The 22468-nt window shown below is 44.3% G+C and overlaps 1 protein-coding gene across 1 annotated transcript in view; it reads left to right on the top strand.

Annotated features, from left to right (window-relative positions):
* Positions 1–12360, top strand: part of SLC16A2 (solute carrier family 16 member 2) — a 135818-nt gene extending 123458 nt beyond the window's left edge. Inside the window, exons 3-6 of the mRNA XM_044235034.1 lie at positions 2320–2770; positions 3764–3907; positions 7799–8027; positions 9791–12360. Of these exons, the coding sequence (XP_044090969.1) occupies positions 2320–2770; positions 3764–3907; positions 7799–8027; positions 9791–10011 (1045 nt within the window). The 3' untranslated portion in view covers positions 10012–12360. The remainder of the gene's footprint in view (positions 1–2319; positions 2771–3763; positions 3908–7798; positions 8028–9790) is intronic.
* The last annotated feature ends 10108 nt before the right edge of the window (positions 12361–22468 follow it).

Genomic DNA, 22468 nt, shown 5'->3' with positions numbered 1-22468 from the left:
GGAATGTGCTCAACCTTCCTATGGCAGCAACCCCTCTCCCTGAACCCTTTCAGGATCCCTTTGTTGGTTGGCCTCATTTGCTCTAAGCAAGCTGGTGACTGGTCCCTTGAGGGAAGGAGCTAGGCCTCAAAAGTGGATCCAGTCTCAGCACTACACAGCAGAGCCCTGTTTTTTAATGCTGAGCAGAGCAAAGTATAAACAAATTAGCAACATACGGATCCCATTTCTCTTCCAGTACACATCAGCTCAGTTACAGAAGGGGAAGGAGCTCAGATGTATTTTTTTCTGGCATTCTTCTTTAGGCACAATGGAGTAGGTGTTCTGTTCTCCAGCCCCTAAACCCTTCCCTACCCCTTTTGCCTTTTCTGTAAGAACAACTTTAAAGCCAAGAAACTTTCTGGATGGCTTCATGTCCAGTGAAAAAATGGTTCTGCTTGTGGCTAGAGCTATAAGTCATCCTGTTTGTTTTCTGAATCAGGGGTCTGAGTTCCTTTAGATGGCATGAGATGGAACAGAATGTAGGCAGGGCTGGGAAACCATGGCAAGCATATGCAGGGGCTTCCTGTCTTGAGGCCCCACCAGAAATAATCTACCACACAGCACCCTGAATTAAATCTCATGCTTTGCCCCCACTAGACCTCTCCTTAAAGGTCTCCCTTAGACCTTCCTAACTCCTCTCCCTAGACAAGGTCCCCAGACCAGGCCAATCCCAAAAAATCTGACAGAAGAGGAGCAGTGGCTTAACTATGTGATCTAAGTGGAGGCAACCCTTTTAAAACTAAAGCTTTTGCTCATATCCAGTGACTGTAAGCAGATGAAAAGCAAGCTTGCCATTTGTAACAATACTGACTGAGCTAGAAAGTATTATGCTAAGTGAGAGAAAGTCAGAGAAAGTCAGTCAGAGAAAGAAAAATACTATATGAGTTCAGTCATATGTCAAATTTAAGAAACAAAACGGATAAATATGGCAGGGGGAGAGAGAGGCAAATCATAAAACAGACTCTTAACTATGGAGAATAAACTGATCATTACCAGAGAAGTGGGTTAGGGGATTGGTTAAATGAGTGATGGGGATTAAGGAGTATGCTTGCTGGGATGAGCACCAGGTATTGTATGGCAATGTTGAATCACTGTATTGTACACCTGTAACTAATATTACACTGTATGTTAACTAACTGGAATTTAAATAAACACTTAAATAAAAATAAAGAAAAGGTGATATAGTTGTCTTAGAATTATGAGTGCTAACACCACATCATCTCTATAGCAGAGGCCTAATCCTTTTCTGTATGACGACTGGGTCCATCTATGGAGAGCAACTGCCTGACCATGGAGTGTATTAGTTAATTAAGTGGTCAGATAAGAACTATTGCAAAATACATGGAAGCTTCAAAAAGAAAACAAAATTCTTCACTAGGTTGTGCCAATATTTTCGAAGGGCAGTTGGCTGGCCAAGCTGACCTTCCCATGGCCTTTTCTCTTTTGACACTTTGCCTCCTGTTACAGAGGCTTATGGCCACAGAAGAACTTAAGAGTTTTAAGCCAGAACCTGTCTTACTTTGCCAGACCCACAATTTCTTTGAGGCTCCACTTCCCATCAAGCAGCCAGGCTACTCTGGGAGGCTAAGCCATAACATGTCCAGCAACAGGAACTAGGTTCTGGGAAGTTAAAGGGAATCCTTACTTCAGATCCCCAGGGAGATCATCTAAGATCTGGAGGAAAAGGGTATCCAGAACTTGGATAGGGCTGGGGATGAGGTTTCTTGGGAAACTACCAGCCATTTTCTGAAATATGAATGGCCCTGAGCATAGAGAAAGATAGTAGAGTTCCATGGAGGATCTTGACCTTCAAAGATCTTTGCTCCTTGCAGACCTTTGTTATTACTTGAGATAAAGCTTTGGCTACCAGCCTACCCATGGTGTCTAGGTGAGCAGTTGGGTGAAACTTTTCTAAGACCCTGACGTACTCCTTGTAGCCTCTTCTCTAGACATTGCATAGGTTGGTTCTGGCATTCTTTTGAACAATTCTCTTTGATGGGGTACTATGACTCAAACTAGTGTCATGCAGAACTAGAGTCAAGTGCAAGCTTTGTTGATCCCCAGCTATGCTACATTGGGTAGATTACTTCTCTGAGTCTCTGTTCCCTCCTCTGCAAAATAGGGATAAGAAAGTCCTGTTCTTTGTCTGTTCTGAGGGTCAGTGGTAAGTGGGGTTGTGGGTTGATGGTGGGGTTATGCAGGTCTCAGGAGGGTGATGGGAGAGGGCAGATGGATTGCTGGTCAGGATGCTGAGAATAGCTCTTGGTGTTTCTCCCACAGCTCACTAAGCCTGCGTTATTTCACCTATGGGATTCTCTTTGGTTGTGGCTGTTCCTTCGCCTTTCAGCCATCTCTCGTCATCCTGGGCCACTACTTCCAACGCCGTCTGGGTCTGGCCAATGGTGTGGTGTCTGCTGGGAGTAGCATCTTCTCCATATCATTTCCTCTTCTCATCAAAACACTGGGGGCTAAGATCAAGCTCGCCCAAACCTTCCAGGTGCTGAGTACCTTCATGTTTATTCTTACACTGCTTTCGCTCACCTACCGGCCACTCCTACCCAGTTCCCAGGACACCCCAAACAAGAGAGGTGTCCGCACCCTGTGCCAACGCATTCTGTCTCAGCTTAGAAAGTATTTCAACATGCGAGTATTCCGCCAACGTACTTACCGCATCTGGGCCTTTGGAATTGCTGCTGCTGCCCTTGGTTACTTCGTTCCCTATGTACACCTGGTAAGGAATACTAGGGTGGACCCACCTTGCCTCCAAGAAGCTGCCTTTAGCCTTCCTGAGGTCCAGAAGGTAGGGATGGAAGACTATGAAAGGGCAGAGCTGGGACATTTGGCAAAAGAGACCAAACAGTGTTTGAAGAGATCCAGAACGGGAAAGAACAGACTGAGGGAAGACCTCAACGGAAAAAGGGTAGAGTCCCTTAGGAGAAAGCCCATGCTTTATCAATAGGGCTTCTCCCAGCTGATAAATCTAGATAGATTTTCAGGAGAAGATAAGCATCATTGGGACGGAAGACTGGCCTAGATGACCCAAGGATTCAGTTTCCTAAGAGTGTGTTCTATGGAATGCTGGTCTTTGTGGTCAAATGATTTGTTCAGGAAACAACATATAATCAATCTTTCTAGCTTCATATTGTTGCAATCTTTTAAAGGTACCAAAAAATCCAGCAGTAAAAGAAATTCATTTAGCTTTGTTTAACCATTCTCCACCCAAATTCTACTGCCACAGAACTGTCAGTTGTAGTTCCAGTAATTATCTTCCATAGACCTCATGTTTCTTAAAACACACTTCTGGAAGCATTATGTGAGTTGGTGGATCTTCTCCCCTGATGACCTGCTGTTGCCTCAGGCTATCAGTTCTGGGTCAGGGAATGGGGAGGTTTGTGGGGAGCCCTTGAATTTTCTTAGTTGTTAAGGCTGTATGTAGTCTGTCCTGCCAGGATTTGTAAAAGGCTTAGAGATACCCACTCCCCTCAGCTATTGCTCAGAAGATGAGAATCCGAAGATCCAAGACATATGAAGCCTTTTAAGCAATTAGAAGCAGCCAGAAAGCTCATTCTGGAGCTATGGCTAAAAAGGAGGGGGTTGTAGGGGAAGGAGCTCTTGCCATGGTTCAGGAAAGTAAGCCATAGAGGGTTTTGGAAATGTAAACAGTTAACTGGTCAACTCCTTTTCTTCCTCCTGTTCCTGGGGGTCCTGGTGCTCTGCTTCTCAGATGAAGTATGTCGAGGAGGAGTTCTTGGAAATCAAGCAGACCTGGGTGCTCTTGGTGTGTATTGGGGCTACCTCAGGCCTTGGGCGTCTTGTGTCAGGCCGTGTCAGTGACTCCATTCCTGGACTTAAGAAGATCTACTTGCAGGTGAGTGTGACCACCCTTCCCTCACCCTAGTAGTATGGGGAGGAATAGCCTACCACAGATGCTAGGTAACCCCCAGCTTTTGGGATAGACTGGTAGGTTGAGTCATTACTGTGCCCTGGGCCCCGGCTTTGACATGAGCTTGTTCTTCAACATGAGAAAGTCACTCAAATTCTCTGAGCCTCAGTTTCCCTTGCTTTCAACTGAAGACAGTCATCCTTGTTTTTCCTCCTTCATCAAGATGGACTGAGGATCCAGTGACATCAGTGTGTAAATGGAACCTCTAAGAACAGTTTCAAAGAAAGCATTTATTAATAATGGCTCTTTCATCCAAAATAGGGAAGCTGAGGCCAGGAGTTAGGTGTTGCCCGCATTGAGGACTTATCTCCTTGCTCCCCCATACTCACTTGGAAGGCCTTGGGCATCTGTAGTATTCTGTGTCCAAGTGTTTCCAGGTCAAGTCATTCACTTCTTATATACTTCCATAGCTACTTGTACCAGGCATTGGCTCTCAAATTCTAGCTTCCTGATGGACACCAAAAAAAATGCCAGAAAATACAACCTTACTTCCCCTCTATGGGCCTCACTTTCCTCATTTGTGCAATAAGAATAGTTCTTGCTTTTCCTATCTCACTTCACAGGTGAGGATCAAAATGCCTCATATTGTGGGCAGTAGCCACCTGGATGCTAGAAAGGCCACTTTCTGTGTGAACTATGCTCTGGTCTGTCTTTGTCTACCTGGCAGCAGTATTGCCTTTCTGACCTTGTTCATGCTTTTCACTCCTGCAGCTGGGTTTACCAGAAGGTACATGAATGTAGAACACTGGGAAGGGAAATAGCAGCCCCTCAAAACATGTGGTCACAAATAATCCATTAAAAAGTTGGTTGAGTTCTGACTCTTCTCTAAATCCCTAAAAGCACTTCCAAGAGGCCCTGATAGGGGCACTGACATACTAGGGATTTCTCTGTCTTCTGATAGCCCCAAGTGTTTTCCTAAATACTCTCAGATGTCTCAGACAAGAATATGATTAAAGTTTTTGGTTGTGTTTAACTCTGTGTTAAATTTGCAAAAGGGTTCCCTATGGTTCATCTAGTCCAACTTCTCATTATACAGAAAATGAGGAAAAGACTCATACAGATAGTCATGGCAAAGTTGAATTCATATGTAGCACTTTTCTCATATTCCACTTTACTCTAAGTGATGGATGGCAGAGCTTATGTCCCAGAGATAAGTGATTTGACCAGAGTCAACTCAAAAGACTGATTGAGGGGGCACCTGGGTGGCTCAGTGGGTTGAGCCGCTGCCTTCGGCTCAGGTCATGATCTCAGGGTCCTGGGATCGAGTCCCGCATCGGGCTCTCTGCTCAGCGGGGAGCCTGCTTCCTCCTCTCTCTCTCTGCCTGCCTCTCTGCCTACTTGTGATCTCTCTCTGTCAAATGAATAAATAAAATCTTTTAAAAAAAAGACTGATTGAGGTAAACCAGTTATGAAATTCTGAATTCCTGGGCAAATATCAGCAAGTGCCTTATCTGAGTAGCTTTTTGCATAGGAGAATGTGTGGCTTTTTCAGCCTCTTCCATATGCCAGCCGTGTTGGTCTTGCCTGTCATTATCAGCTGCTCCAAGATGTTAACAGTGCTGAAAATCAGGGTAAGCTAGCAATTGGCCGGGACTTAATCTTGAGGAAAACCTGCCTAGCCATATAGCTCATTTCTCACCACAGTCCCTAGGAGAGAAATAGGGCCCGAGCAGCTTTTGCTTTCTATTGTGCAGAGGGAGTTCCAAGGGAGGTAGAGGCATTAAATAGTCAGAAGCAGAACTAGACTTAGGGCCCAGTGCTTCTGCTGACCACTTCCCCTACCCACCCAACACTTTCTCTCCCCTTTTCCAGTCTTACTTGACCCAGTTTTACCACTTAGAGTAATATGAAATAATCTTAGAATGTTATAGCTAAAATATATCTTTACCAATTGTAGTCCAACTCCCTCATTTTACAAATTGAGGAACTGAGGCCTAGAAAGGGTAAGCGACTTGTCCAAACTCATCTTGCTAGCAAATGTCTCAGGCAGAGAGCGCAAGACATGGATAAACTTGTTTTTCTTGAGCTACTCAAGATACTCCATCACAGGAATTTGCCTCACTTTCTTCCTGGGTCAGAGGCAGGAGTATAGACCTGGGGAAAGAAAGGAGTGTAGACAACTTCAGATTCTGTAGAGATGTCCACTAGACCCTATGGTTCCCACTGTGGGCAAAGACAGACACGTATCTGGTGTCAAGCCCCTGGACAGACTGTTAGAAAGAAATGACATCCTGCAGGACAACCTCACTTCTGGCCAATTTTTGAGGTCTAATTCTCAGTTAAAAGAGGAACTTTAATTTCTAAACTTGGCAAGGCCTCATGGAGGATATTAACTGGCAGCTAGATATAATAGGTAGTAATTTGAGATGACCAAAATCAGTTTATGGGGTCCTTTGTATTGTATAATGGTATTAACTTCTAACTGCCATACCATTATGGCTTGGTTGATAGGTGGGTCTGATTTTATCTTCGAGTTATGCGTGAATCTCCTAGAGTTGAAGCTGGGATATCAGGGTCCTTATTCCTAGATTCCACCTAGGTATCCCAAAACAGCCTAGACAAAGTTCAAAAATCTTCCAACAAAGAGATTTCCTCAAATGGCACAACCAGGACATTTCTTGTCCTCTCTAAAAACTAACTGATCGACCTAGCAAACCCACTGCCAGTACAGCACAGAAAATCTTCAGGGCTTGAAACAGCCTTAACCCTCCTATCCCATCCATGTGGCGATGTGGTGATTTATCCTTACTGGGTAAGTTTGCCTGTTTGTGTAAAGGATTAGAAAATCCTGGGTCCTGTCAAGGACTTGATAAACAGATTAGGTCTTAGTCCTGAGCCTGGGATGACCTGGCTGTGCTGGAGTGGGTGGGAAGAAGGCAGTTTATTTCTCTGCTTATAGCCCAGGTCTTCAGTCTGGCTCACTGATACAGGTTGCAGAGGCCCTTAATCAAAAGACCAGCTGTTTCCAGTTGCTTTTCTCTCTGTTGAGTGGGAAAAACTAGCCTCTGGAAAGGCGGTTTCTTTGTTTTGGAGTCAATTTGTTCAGTTCAAAGAAAGCCCAGTGGCTAGTCAATGCCCCTGAGCTGGCTTCAGGCTCCCTAAAACCCCTCTTAGTGTCTTGGTTCTCCTTAAAGTTCCCTTTGTTGCCCTTTGCATGGTGCCCGGCAAAGTCCAGAGGACCACACAGCCATGCTATCTGAGATGGTGCTGTGTCCCATATCTAAATCATAAGGAACCTGGGTGAATCTCCTGGTGGTTTCCCTCATGACAAGGTGTTTTCTAAAAGCAGCCACCCACATTAATGGGCACTGGGTCCTTTCTCATTTGAGGAAGCTGTGACTTCCATTCATGCCCCTATCTAATCATCATTCAAGTTATCCTTACTTCCTTCCCTTCCTCTTCCCATATCTTACTTGGATCTGAGAACACCAGCATGGTCTGATTCCAGACCCTAAAGCCTGGGGCAGCCAAATGCAAGATCAGAACAATAGCAATCTCCTTTAGCTTAGAGTCCAGTGAAAATAGCTTAGAGTCCAGTGAAAAGATAACTTCTTAAGGACAGGGGCCATGTCCCCTAACTTTTTAAAAAAGTATTGATGGACTCACAGTTAAACAGGAGCTCTCTTAAAAACCTTGAATCTTTCAGTGCAGGACTTAGAAGGGGCCTAAGTAAATATTTAACCTAATGCTGTCTCTGTTGAAAGCCCCCGTCCCAATTTATAGATGGTAGAAATGAAACCCTAAGAAAGGGGATATGATTTGTTATGTGGTCTTGACTGATAAGCACAACATGACCTAAGGCCCTTGCTCCTCTAGGTCATCTCCTTCCTGCTCCTGGGCCTGATGTCCATGATGATTCCCCTGTGCCGGGGCTTCGGGGGCCTCGTCGTTGTTTGCCTCTTCCTGGGCCTGTGTGATGGCTTCTTCATCACCATCATGGCCCCCATCGCATTTGAGCTGGTGGGCCCAATGCAGGCCTCACAGGCAATTGGCTACCTCCTTGGCATGATGGCCCTGCCGATGATTGCTGGGCCCCCCATTGCAGGTGAGGCTGATATTACAGGGAGGGCATGTGTGGGGGGGAGTCCTGTGTTCCCTAGGCCCTAGCAATCCTGAGCACCTCTGCTTGAAGTCCCTTTTACTCTTATTCTTTATTTACGCAGCCTTGTTAGAGTGCATGAAACCCCTTACCACTATTGGTGGAAGAGGCCAAGTACAGTATATGTGCATGGATTCATTTTTTGGGAATGGGCTTTTCATGGCTCTCTAATTATTTCAGTGAGGTTTTATTTTAGACAGCCTGGCTGATTCCAAGATGGTAGAGAGAGAAATTAGTTTGGCCTTCTTGATTATTCTATTGGTCCAGTATCTTCTCTTTCCCTCTCTTTATAGGAAAATAATTATTTGCAAGTAGTTGGGCAGGAAGAGAAGAGAAAGTGGACCCTGGCTTTATTTAGGTTTAGAAACACGCCCCTCCTTCTCTATTGGCTTCTGAACTGAGCCCGTAGAAGAGATTCGGGTAAAGACAAATCCCAGGACTGAGCCAGTGAGGTTTACTTCCAGCAGGCAGCAGACGAAGTGTTGGCTTGCAGTCTTTCAGTACTCCCAGTTTCCTTCTCCACTCTCCAAGAAGGGCATTGTTCATACCCCCGGGAACATAGGAAACAAGGAAAAAAAAACAATGAAAAGAGAACTCCATTTCTTTTCTTTAGGATTTATTGCAAATTCTGATTCAGGGACTAGCATCTCTAGGCTGGCCAATTGGGCTAACTCAACAAATATCCCTTGAACACCAATTCTGCATAAGGCATTGTAAGGGCATGTCATGCTGTTTGACAGTGACAAAAGCTTTCACCCAGGCCCTTGTGCAACAGCCACACTGCTCACTGGGAGAAGGGAGCCTCTGCCCAGCCTCTGATCCCAGAGATGGATCCCAGAATCCATATCTCTTTCTATTCTGCTTACTGTCTAAGCAGTTCAAGGGTTTACTTGCCTTGCCTCAGTAGTATTTCTGGGCTCATGTTTCCTATGAGGTACCCCACATTAGCTTCTGAAGGCAAGCAGGGGAGTCCCTGCATAACATGACAACTGTATTCATAGTATTGGCAACTTATAGGAACCCAGAAGGGCCAACAATATCGGTAACTGGGATGAAGAATGCATATATATATATGTATATATATATATATATATATATACATATATATATATGGCCTTCTCAGGGTAAACGGGAACTTCAGAGGAAGGGCATTTCAGAGAAAAAAAATAGGAACTTAGCTGAACTGTTCCACAAGAACACTCTACTATGGATCAAGATAAGGCTTGGCCATTTTTTGTGGAACTCTTTTACATGGAAAGAACCAAGATGCCCTTCAACAGATGAATGGATAAGGAAGATGTGGTCCATATACACTATGGAACTCTTTTAAACTAGATTCCCTCCTAACTCCATACCTAAGAGTGACTAGAAGTTAAGCCATACTTCATGGGAGTAAAAAATGGAGAACTTTAAGAGAAACTTCATTAGTCCCTTTCATAATAAGCATTAACCTCAAGGGCCTGCAGCCCCATTACCTCAGGGAGGAGGCACCTGACTTTGTAACAGAGGTTTTATTTATTTATTTACTTATTCATTCATTCATTCATTCATTCATTTTCATTAGGAATGTTTAAATTGAGGGGAGATTAGGGTCAAGGTAGTGCAGGCCAAGGTTCTCTGGATAGGCATTGTTTCGGCCCCTGAAATAGAAAGCACCTTTGGGCAGGAGGGTAAAGCTGAACTTGACATGTCTTTCTTGACTATTTCAGGCCTCCTCCGCAACTGTTTCGGGGACTACCATGTGGCCTTCTACTTTGCTGGTGTGCCCCCCATCATTGGGGCCATAATCCTCTTCTTCGTACCTCTGATGCATCAAAGAATGTTCAAGAAAGAGCAAAGGGATTCCAGCAAGGATAAGATGTTGGTCCCTGATGCAGACCCCAATGGGGAGCTGCTGCCAGGTTCCCCTATCCCTGAGGAACCAATCTAATGCATTTTCCTTGCCATTGTGTACTCCTCCACAACCTTTTCCCTTCCCCACCCTGCTCAGCATTTACATTTTTGCCATCAGCACACTTGTTCTCAAACATGCACACACAGCAGTTCAGCCACCTGACCAGCCCCTTGGAGCCAAAGCTCCTGTTAAACTCATTAACCAAATTCTCCCTGTGAATGCCTTTAAACCTTCCAGGGTCCTTCTCTCAGGATCTAGGAAAGTGTGGTATCCCCCTGGCCTTTGGAACATCTCCATATACTTTCTATACTTTCTGATACCTGGAGATGGTACCTCCTGGTTCCAGCTTGCTAGTCACCCACTAAAAGCAACTTCCAAAGGTGCTACTGTGTCCCTAGGAGCCTAGTGGGAAGACCCAAGCCTCTGTATCCTCAGGAGTTCCTTGCCATCTGTCCTTGGAAGCCATTGGTAAGGGGGCAGAGAAAGAGCAGAAAGGTAAAACCAGACAAGGAGACTTGCTTAGTCTCAGAGTCTCTGAGGGCTGTGGCTTTTCAAGAACTGTGGGTGACATCACTTTACAAGTGTACAAATAAGTCTCCCCACCATATAGTTGGTTAACAGTCAGCTTCCTTCTTCCCTTCTCCATTTTTTCCCTTAACTGCTTCCTCTCTTTTCTCTCCCACCTCTACTTCTTTTTATGATTGTCATAGATGCATGGGTGCTTAAAGACAGAATGGACCTAGAGCTTGGGCCAATTAGCCTCATCTTGGCCTAGCCCACCCCTAAATTGATTATCAATTCCACTCATCTCAGGCTGAGCCACATCTCAATTTTTGGCTCAAGCTGCTATAATTACAAACTGGAAGAGTCAAATATCACATAGGGAAGGGACCTTAAACACCGTAAAGTTCCACTTACTGCTTTTTACAGATTTCCCAGGCCAATGTATTAACCTGCAGACACTTCCAGCTCCCCATCTGTATATTCACCTGTCAAAATGTGAAGAAATTCTTTTCATCTCAGCAGGCAGAGGAGGACTGATGATGGGGAGGGTGTGGTTGGGGGAGGGGCAATAGTTTTTGACCTGGCAAAGGACCAACTCCTCCATCTCTCTTTAGTCATGATAGGTTAATATTTCCACCTGGGCCAGGGTGGGAAAGGGGCTGTTTTAGGGAAAATCCCATTCCCAACCTGGATCCCCAAAAGGCAGAGGCAGCAACTACAGGTAGCATTTAACAATTTCTTTTAAGAAGAGGAAACCATCTTAACTTTACCCCAATATGGCTGCCAAACTGGGCATCCTGAGCCACTCTGTTTAGTGGGCATTAAAGGTACCAGGAAAGGTAGGCTCTGGACCATCCTAATACTTCTGAAATAGGTGCCAGATGCTTCCCTATGCTCAGATTCTGAGCAACACTCTTGCTGAAGAGCATTCCCAGCTAGACTATGTCCAAGCTAGCACAACTCACCTCCTTAGGAGCTCAGCCTCTCTCCTTACTTGCCCTCCTTGTGTTTCTTTCTCCATAATCTGGGCCTTTGACTGTTGTGCTATTACCCTAATCTTTCATCACTTTCTTGCCAGGCATCATCAGCTGTTACCTGGAGCTAACAGTTACTTGCCACCATAAGCATGGCCCATCCAAAGCCAGAAGGATGAGGTTGCCTGTTAGGGGATCCAAAGAAGACAGTGGTCCCTAACCATGACATTTTCCGTTACAAACAGGCAGCTGGGGCATGGTTGGCCTATGATGGCTTCATTTAAGGCCAAAGTCCTGCACCCCCTTTATTGGGCCTAGTCCAGCTTTTATCAACTTCCCAAAGGAAAACCCACTGGCTCTTAGCCCTGTGGGTAGGAAGGGGCCTAATTACTATCCTCCTGGCTCAAATAGCAGTGGTGCAGGAGAAGCTGAACCCCAGGAGCCTTATAATTCCAAGGAGAGATCATTGAAAATGTTGGAGCAACAAAGCCCATGTGCCCATTCTTCTTACCTCTCCCTGACACCAAGTCATTGGAGGGCAGTTCTGCAGGGGCTCCTTTGTTGTTCAAGGTGAAGAAGGCTCTTACAAATTAGGCTGCCAACCATTTCTCTCCAAATGAAGGAAAGACATTCACAGGTCCCAAATCTGCTCTATCAGTTGTCACATAACATAGTGGGGTGTCAGTTTATTTCTTCCACATATATGCATGTACATGTGTAAGCTTGTGTGCTTTTGGAGAGAATGTTGGTTGGTGAAAGCAGCTCAGTATTAATATTTAGGGTAGGATGCAGCCTTTAATGCACCACAGTTAAATCTAGGAGAACGAACAAAATTTGGGAGCTTGAGATCTGGGACATTTAAATCCTCAAAAAGGTTTGGAACAAAATAAACAGATCTAAAAATCTAGATTTCGTATGTGTGTTGCCTATAGGGTAAAATAGTTTTAACCTAGTTAACAGCAGGAAGTTTGGCTTCAAAACTGAAATCTCATTTCAGATAAAATTTCTGCCAAGGTCTATACTCTCTGTAAGTGCAGAAATTGAAAAAGGATCTATAGGGGGTTTGGAATTGGGTGGACTATTCAGGATTAGACTTTTAGGGGGCTCTGAAGTAGAAAAGTAGTCACTTTACAAAATGAGAACACAGTTAGTGACTGAAGCCAAGTGGAGGCCTCAACAAGGCTTCCATGTTGCTACATGCATGCCATGTTGAAAATGGGCAAAGATTTTAGGAACAATCCATTTTAATCCTTTCCCTTGTTATTAAGGGGGAACCTGAAGGGATTGGTATGGCTTGGTTACATAGCCAGATAGCAACAGACCCTGGAATTGGTGATGCAGAAGAAGGACCTACAATAATGACAAAGCTGGGAGTAACTTTGTCCATCCTCTGCATTGATTTAAGTGGGGAAAGTAAGGCTTAGATATAGCAAGGGACTGAGCAGGTTCACATAGCTCATCAGTGACAGAGCATGCTGAGACTTGAACTCAGGTAATTGACTTCCAGTCGAAACCCCTTATCTCACAGATGAGGAAGCCAAGTTAAGAAGGGGAAAATGACTTGTCTACTTCATTTAACAACTTTGTAGTGAGCCCATTTACACAAGGGTGTCAAAGGGACCAGCTCCAAGCAAAAATGAAATCTGAGCAAAGTTTGATTTTAGTATATCCCTTTTTGTTTTTCACGATTACCCTCATTCCCAAACCAACACATACTTCTGGTGTTCTCTCTTCCCAAGCATTCCAGACTTTCATGCAGCCTTGGACTTGGAGAGCTGGTCCTACCTACCTGCTCTTCCACCCTCAGGAAACCAAGAGGTACAAATAAAAATCCATCTCTCTGTGGCCATACACTGAACAGGGGAGCAGGGGACTGGTTTCCTCCGAGAAACTGGTTTACCACTCAGCTCTTGGTGATTGTTATTTCTCCCCTGCCTCAGTGCAGACATCCTCAGGCTGCCAGCCTCCTTATTTCCTCCCAATGAGACTAATTACTCTGTCCTGCTGCCTAGCCCTAGGCTCTCCCACCCAAGTATTGCTGCCCTCTCAGTCCCTCCTCCAGTAAGCCCCAAGGCCCCAGTCTGTGTTTGAACACTCAGATCATTAGATTTCAATGTCGTGGAATCCCATAATTTTTATGAGCACATGCTCCCTTCCAGGCCCTTTTCATGTCTGAAGAGGAAGCCAGCAAGCTCCCTACCACTTCTCCACAGCAACAGAGCAGGCCAGCTGAAAGGAATTATGGGTGCCCCCGGGAAATCCCTGATGTCTGAGAGCTGGTGCCTAGATAGGGTGGGCACTGGTTTAAAACAGAACCCTTGAAGGAAGTTCTGAAATTTTAATGAGCTGAAATGTACAGGAGACTCCAGAGGCACAAAGAAAGCGATTAAACACCCAACTCTTGCAGGGATTGAGGAAGTTTTGCTTTAGAAGGCCCTCAATTCCTGCCTTTCAGCTCTCCCTAGTGGTCACCAGAAGCAGAGTTCCGTGACTGATTTTCAGGTCATAAAGAAATCTTTTCTAGGGACCTGCTGCTTTGTGTCAGGCACTCTGCTAGAAGTTAGGGATTTCAGAATGAAAGAAGCAGAGGTGGAAAAAACTAAGAGGAAAAAACACACACACAAGAAGGAATTTGTACTATCTTTTTCCTGAGATACCTTTTTCTCTTCTGGATCCCAGTAGTCCAGAGCTTACTGACCTCAGAGCCTTTGGGACCGGACAGGAATCACCAGGACCCTTCCAGGACTGAGGCCCCAGCATTTCCACCTCCTTACTGCCTGGCCACTGGCCTCCTCCTGGCCAAAGTCACCTGGAAGAACTATGTACTCCTCAGCATTGCTTTCCTGATGAGCAGAGCTCAGATGGATAAAATTAGCCCATTGCTCACATCTAACAAGTGCCAGAGCTGAGCCCAGCAGAGCTCCTGCGTGGCCAGTAAGATACCTGGACTGACAGCACCTGTCCAGCACCCCCAGCCCAGAGTCTCCTTGCTCCCTGGGCCTACCTGATCCAGGGATGAGAGGCTAGAGACCCTTTTTTCCACTGCACACCCACCCTACACTGCCATTGCAATGACTGGGCCCGAGGATCTGGGGATGGGGGTGCTAACCAGTACCACTTCCCACCAGGTCTCCACGCCCACCGCACACTCACACTTGGGGAGTGCCCGGGGATGGAGATGGGGCTGGGGTCCATGGGGCCCTGGCTGCAGCATCTCTTGGCTCTGCCACTGCCCTCTGGTCACTTTAGGTGGGGAAGGGCACGGCTCCTGCCCCTTGGTGGCCCTCCATCCACTTCCGCGTCTGGGAAGGGTAAGAATCTGGGAGACACGCCAAGGAGATATATTTGACCCAGCTACATAGACGGGAATCGGGACGGCCCAGGCAAAGGGGATGGGAAGTAAGGATGGAAAACCTAACTGCAGGCTTTGCCAACTGTCCGGGAAGCCAGTTGAATAGACTGCCATGTGTCCTGGGCTCAGGTTCTCCTCGATCCCCACCCCCGCTGCCCTGCCCCTGCTGCCTCCACCAAGCGCTTGATCCAGAGCCCTGGAGGTGATCCAGGCTGGAGGGGCAACAACCCCTTCCTACCAGTTGCCCTCTTTTCTCTTCCCCCTACCTGATCTGGCCCCAAGGACAGAATCGGCCTGCAGCTGGTGAAGGCCTGCAGCTGGTGATTCTAGGCAAGGGGCTCTCGAAGATCAGGGGCTGAGGGTGGGAGACACCTCCAGGAAACTCTTGGTCCAAAGCAGCCATTCTCCACAGCCCTCCTCTCCAACCTCCAACCCTGGGCCTGGCCTGCAGGGCCAACTTCTCCACACAAGTCAGCACAATGGGGCTGCTTTTTCCAAAGAACTGGCCCACCAATCTATCCCACCAGTTCCCCGTTATAGTTGTCCCAGAACTCCTGGGGAGGAATGGCCAGCTACACTACACTAGTAGTGGGGGCTCCCAGCTCAGGTAGGCTCCTTCACCACACAGTCCCTGGGTACCATTCAGGGTGAGGGTGAGCCCCCACCAGCTGCCCTAAGTTCACACAGGTGAACTAGCTAGTGGGATTTTCTAGGCTTGAGAAACCTACCCCAAAACCTGAAGGGAGACCCAGAAATGGACCAGGCCAATAATAAGACCCCCCTTCTCAATTTGCTCCCCATCTGACACTCCTCGACCCATTTGCTTCCTTCAGCCACTTGCCTAAGTAGGAGTGAAGGAGAGGGCCATGGTAACCACTTCCACTCCTCTCCCCCACATACCCACATACCCTCATCCTCCTCTAGGGTGGCATGTTCTGGGAGATCGAGCCTTGCAGTTCCATCTGCCTCAAAGCCTTGCAAGGGCCAGAGTTTCCCCCTGTCATGGGGAAATCTTTCAGCTATTTGCCTCCTCATTCACCCGCCCCCTCCCCCTGACACTCCTCCTTCATCCTTTAGCTCCATGAACACAGGGGTCCACCTCCCCCCAGCATATCTGGACACAGAGGCTCCCTTCAACAATAATAGGGTGCCCCCACCTTTGGGTGGGCAACCTACAGTTCCCAGATGCTCCCATATCCCCCATCACATCTGACCCACCCCACCCCACCCCCACCCTGAGAGGCAGCTGGTCTTATACCTATTTTGTTGATGGGTGAAGTGAGGCCAATAGGGGAACTAAATGCCATTTTTCAAACCCCTTTTCCACCAAGGCTCTCTGCACCCTTACTTACAGAAAGTAAGGAAGTAAGTGAATCTTTCTGTACCCCTGACTTCTCAGAAAGTATGCTTGCTGCTCCAGGAGATAGTACCTGCTCCACCCAGGCTCACTCTTCCTCCCAAGGAAAACTCTGGACAGTGAGTGGCACCATAGCCCCAAGATGGACGCATGAAGACTGCAGAAGCTGAGCCAGAGTCCTTGTGCACCACCCCGCACCCACACCAACTTGTCTTATGGAGGGAGAGGGATGAGGAGGGGAGTATAGAAGAGTAATTTTAGGAGTCTCTAATCTGCCTTTCCCTGAGAATACACAACATTGTCTTCTGGGTTCCTCTGTGTCTCAAAATGGAGGTAAAACTCCAAAATGAATTCTTCTGTGCCTTACTCCCTTGGTCCTCTTATTATTCAATAGAATTATCACCAATGAGGGCTAATTTCCAGAGCCTTGTTTAATTCCCACAGACCCCCAAAGGACCTTTTGTCTGTTTTGGTTATTGGATGGGGGGAGAACAGTTCCTGGGAGGCCCTGCTTTTATGGGAAAGGACTTGTTTGTCTAAGCAATCAACATAGATAGCTCAAAGTGTCCCTCTTTTCTAGACTTCCAGTGTTTAGTGTTTTGCTAAGCCTCAGAGAAGGAATGGAAAAGAGTAGCAGATAACCAGCAATTAAAGGTTGGGAAACTCCTGAGTCAGCACCTGTGGAAAAGAAAAGTGGAGAACATGCCTAAACTTCTGCCTACACACTTCAATGAGGTGGACTTGTCCTGTATATGCCTCTCAGCAATTGCGGCCATTACCTTCTTCATCTCCCGTGCCCCCAGGTTAGAGATTCCCTATATCTGCAGGGGAACTTGGCCATCTAGCAGTCCCTACTACACAGTACCATTGTTTGGTAAGATCTTAATCCCCTGATCCCAATAAGCTCTAGCCTAAGCTTTTCCTTCAGGCTGAACAACTTCAAGCAACCAAACCAGGTACCTCCAAGGTTAGGACTCACCTGTCAACCACGCTGGTCCTGGAAAGCAAGGACAGCCAGATTTCAGGAAAAGTCAAGTTCTAAACAAAGCTACTTCTAGTTCAGTAGCTCTATAAATAGTTTTAACTAATGAACTTCAGGAGCAGTTTAAATACAGTGACAGAGCACCAGGGTTTCAAACAAACTTGACTTAATTCTCTCTTTCTAGCCAACTGAGTTCTTTCTTCACAATCATTGGTCAATACAATTAAGGGCTGTCATACCAGAAGGAAATCAAAGATCCAAAGAAGGTCAGGATTAAAACAGTGGAGAGCTTCAGATCCAGTAATTTTCACACTGTATTCTGTGACTCTTTTAGGTGTTTCACAGAGTTACCTCAAAGTCCACTGAAATTTCTAGGACTGATTTTTCCCTATTCCACCTATGGAAACAGATAAAAATGATGAATAGTATATATATATAAATTTAAGAAGATTCTGAAAGGTGGAGATAAGAAGTCAGACCAGCTAAGGACCTCAGAACCAGGGGGTAATTCACTTGAAGTGAGTGCTCCTGGTTTCTTCTTTGCCTTATATATCCCAGACTTGGTGCTGGAGAAGCCAGAAACCCAAAAATGCCAATGAGCACTAATATAAAAAGTCAGTGAAAATCTTTCCTTTTTAGCCAAAGAATCATGAAAGGGTCAGTCTAGAAAGATGGAAAACTTCTGCACAACAACCGTTCTACTTCAGTCAAACACCATGGAAAAAACTGTGCTCCCAGCCCCACCCCAGCGAGCAAAGGCAAAGTGGAGAGCCTGGATTTCCACTTTCATCCTGCTGTAGCAAGTAACATCTCCCCTATTCATCACCATGGTGGTGTCACAGTAGGCCAGATGTGGAGCTCAGACTTTCATCCCAGCTAGGCAGAAACACATGGCATCCCTGTCCCTTGCATCCCTGGTGGTATCAGAGGAAATCTAGTGAAGTACCTGAACTCCCACCCCCACATAACAGTAATGAGAAGCCCCTCAATACTGGGATCTCAGTAGTGGTCCAGTGGAGAACCTTGACAGTAATGAGGTAGTATACCCTTCTTCCTCTGGCATGCTGTCAGAGGAGGCCTGCTAAAACAGACTTTTTTTTTAAACCCCACAGCTTCATTACATATTACTAAAAATGTCCAGGTTTCAATCAAAAGTCATTCATGACTCATGGATATCATACCAGACCCAAGAAAATATCAATTTGAGTTAAACAGAAAATGACAACAATGAGATGGCACAGATGTTAGCACTATCTGACAAGGAACTTAAAGCAGTCATCATAAAAATACTTCAAAGGGTATTTATAAGCATGCTTAAAATAATTGAAGAATTATAAAGTCTCAGCAAATAAATAGAAGATATAAAGGGATACCAAATGGAAGTTTTGGAAGTAAGAAAAGAATAATGGAGATTAAAAAAAAAAAGCTCAATGGATAAGTTCCACAACAGAATAAAGAAGAAAGAGGAAAGAATCAGAGAACTTGGAAAAAAGGCCAATATTAATTATCTTGTCTAAATAAAAGAAAGGGAGATGCCTGGCTTGTTCAGTAGGTAGAGCATGCGACTCTTGATCTCAGGGTTATGAGTTCAAGCCTGCCATGTTGGGTGGAGAGCCTACTTAAAAAAATAACAAGAGAAAGGAATTAACTGAAAAAAAAATTAACAGAACCTTAGGGAACTGTGGGACTCCAACAGAAAAAAATATCCATGTGATCAAAGTCCCAGAAGGAGAAAAGAAAGGAGGTGTGGCTGAGAAAATATTCAAAGAAATAATAGCAAAAAAAAATCTTAAAAGCAGTGAGAGAGAAATGACAACTTAATTTTTTAAAAAGAGTATTATGCCTCCATCAGAAAGGACGAATATCCAACTTTTGTAACAACATGGACGGGACTGGAAGAGATTATGCTGAGTGAAATCAGTCAAGCAGAGAGAGTCAATTATCATATGGTTTCACTCATTTGTGGAGCATAACCAATAGCATGGAGGACAAGGGGTGTTAGAGAGTAGTAGGGAATTTGGGTAAATTGGAAGGGGAGGTGAACCATGAGAGACTATGGACTCTGAAAAACAGTCTGAGGGGTTTGAAGTGGCGGGGGGGTGGGAGGTTGGGGTACCAGGTGGTGGGTATTATAGAGGGCACAGCTTGCATGGAGCACTGGGTGTGGTGAAAAAATAATGAATACTGTTTTTCTGAAAATAAATAAATTGGGAAAAAAAAAAAAAGATTTTATTTATTTATTTGACAGAGACAGAGAGCACGAGTAGGCAGAGAGGCAGGTGAGGGATAGGGGGAGCAGGATCCTTGCTGAGCAGAGAGCCCGATGCAGGGCTCAATCCCAGGACTCTGAGCTCATGACCTGAGCAGAAGGCAGAGGCTTAATCCACTGAGCCACCCCGGAGCCCCTATGACCCGTTAATTATAGAGGGAAAACAATTAGAATGATAATGGATTTCTCATCAGAAACCATGGAGGGGAGAAGAAAGAAGTCACAAACTTTTTTTTAAATTTTTATTTATTTGACAGAGAGATCACAAGTAGGCAGAGAGGCAGACAAAGAGAGAGGGGGAAGCAGGCTCCCTGCTGAGCAGAGAGCCCGATGTGGGGCTTGATCCCAGGACCCTGAGATCATGACCTGAGCTGAAGGCAGCGGCTTAACCTACTGAGCCACCCAGGTGCCCCAATTTTTTTTAAGTGCTGAAAGAAAAGAACTATTATCTCAGAATTGTATATTCAGCGAAAATATCCTTGAGGAACAAAGAGCAAATCAAGACATTCTCAAATAATGTAAAACTAAGAGAACTTGTTGCTAGCAGACCTACCCTAAAAGAATGACTAAAAGAAGTTTTACAGACAGTAAAGAAATGACAAAAGAAGGAATCTTGGAGCATCAGGAAAGAATAAAGTACAATGAAAATGAAATATGAGTAAATACAACAGATTTTCCTTATCCTCTTGAGTTTTCTAAAGTGTGTTTAACAATTGAAGCAAACATTATAATATCTGATGTGGCTCTCAACATATGTAGAGGGGTCATTTAAGGCAATATTACAAATAGAGGACAGTGAAGAGACAATAAATTGGGTAAGGTTTTTACACTTCACTGAGGCTGGTAAAATATTAACACCAGTAGACTGCAGTAAGTTATGTACATATCAAACCACTAAAGAAGCTGTGTAAGAAGATACCTTCAAAAGCACTAGAGATAAATAAAATAGAATTCTAAAAAAGTTAAAAATAAAACTTACAGGAAGGCAGGAATAAAGTCAGTAATGAAGAACAGACAACACAAACAGAAGACAAATAATAAAATGTCAGACATAGGCCCTAATATATCAATAATGACATTAAATGTAAGTGATTTAAATATATTAATTACAAAGATTAGCAGAGTAGATTTAAAATGACACAGTATATGTTGTCTACAGGAAATTTACTTCAAATATCTAATGATCGGTAGGCTGGAAGTAAAAGGTTGGGAAAAGATATGTCATATATACATTAATAAAAAGAGAGGAGAGTGGTGTATTAATTTTTGATATGGTAGACTTCAGAGCAAAGAAAGTTACCAGAAAGAGAAAAGGACAAAACATAATAATAAAATGTTTAGGCTACCAGGAAGATACAACAATCCTAAACAGTGCTTCAAAATAGTTGATGCAAAAACAGAAAACAAAGGGGAAGTAGACAATTCCACAATATAGTTGGAGATTTCAACACTGTAGCTCAAAAACTGATGGCAAAACTAGACAGAAAAAAAATGAGTAAGGACATAGAACTAAAAACACCATCAACTAGGAAGATCTAATCAACATTTAAGGAACATTCTACCTCACAAGAGCAGAAAGTAGATTCTTTTCAAGAACCCATGGAACATACACCAAGATAGATCATATCCTGAACCATAAAACCAACTTTAATAAATTTAAAATAGTTGAAATCATACATTATGTGTTTTCTCAGTACAACGGAATCAAATGAGGAATCAAAGCCAGAAAGATAATAACAAAGTCTCTAAACAACTGGCAATTAAACAAGACAATTTTTAACAATGCATAGATCAAAGAGGAAGTCTCGAAAGAAATTAAAAAAATGCAGGCAACAGGGTTCTGGGTGGCTCAGTTAGTTAAGCCTCAGACTCTTGGTTTTGGCTCAGGTCATAATTTCAGGCTTGTGAGATTGGAGATTGAGCCCCGCCTTGGGCTCCAGCCTCAGCACAGAGTCTGCTTGAGATTCTTTCCCTCTCCCTCTGCTCTTCTCCCCACTCATGCTCTCTCTCTTTCTCTCCAAAATATGTAAATAAATAAATAAAATCTAAAAAAAGATAATCTTTGACAATAAACTTACAAGTTAAAAAAAATACAGGCAACTGAATGAAAACCAAAATGCAACATACTAAAATATGTGGAACAGACCTAAAGCAGTACTGAGAAAGAAGTTTATAGCACTAACAAACTAAGGGTTTTAGAGGCGAGGGAGGTGGGGGGATAGGTGCACCTGGTGGTGGGTATTAAGGAGGGCATGTATTGCATGGAGCACTGGGTGTTACACGCAAACAATGAATCATGGAACACTACATCAAAAGCTAATGATTATGACTAATATAACATAATAAAATGATGGTGATTAACATAACATAATAAAAAATTTTAAAAGATAAATGCCTACATTATAGATTGGGAATTATTTCAAATCAATAATCTAAGTTTCTACCTCAAGAAACTAGAAAATGAAGAGCAAAATAAAGCAAGCAAAAGGAAGGACATAATAAAAAGGTAGAAATCAATAAAATCGAATACAGGGAAACAATAGAGAAAAACCAATGAAACAAGAAGCTCTTTGAAAAAAAAGTCAGTAATATTTATAAACTTCTCATAAGACTGAATAAAAAGAGAGAAGATCCAAACCACCAATATTTGGGATGAAGTAGGAAATAACAATACAGATTCTGCAGCCATTAAAAAGATAAGAGAATCCTCGGGTGCCTGAGTGGCTAGGTGGGTTAAAGCCTCTGCCTTCGGCTCAGGTCATGATCTCAGGGTCCTGGAATCGAGCCCCATATTGGGCTCTCTGCTCAGCAGGGAGCCTGCTTCCTCCTCTCTCTGCCTGCCTCTCTGCCTACTTGTGATCTCTGTCTGTCAAATAAATAAATAAAATCTTTTTAAAAATGATAAGTGAATACTATGAACAACTTTATGTTCATAACTTTAATAACTAGAGGGAAAGATTGGACAAATTCATCAAAATCCACAAACTACAAGAACTCAACCAGGAGGAAACATATTACATGAATAGTCTTATAACCACTAAAAAATTTTAATTTA

The sequence above is a fragment of the Neovison vison genome, chromosome X, assembly GCF_020171115.1.
Source record: "Neovison vison isolate M4711 chromosome X, ASM_NN_V1, whole genome shotgun sequence".
Taxonomy (NCBI): Eukaryota; Metazoa; Chordata; class Mammalia; order Carnivora; family Mustelidae; genus Neogale; species Neogale vison.
This window is presented reverse-complemented; position numbering and strand designations above follow the sequence as displayed.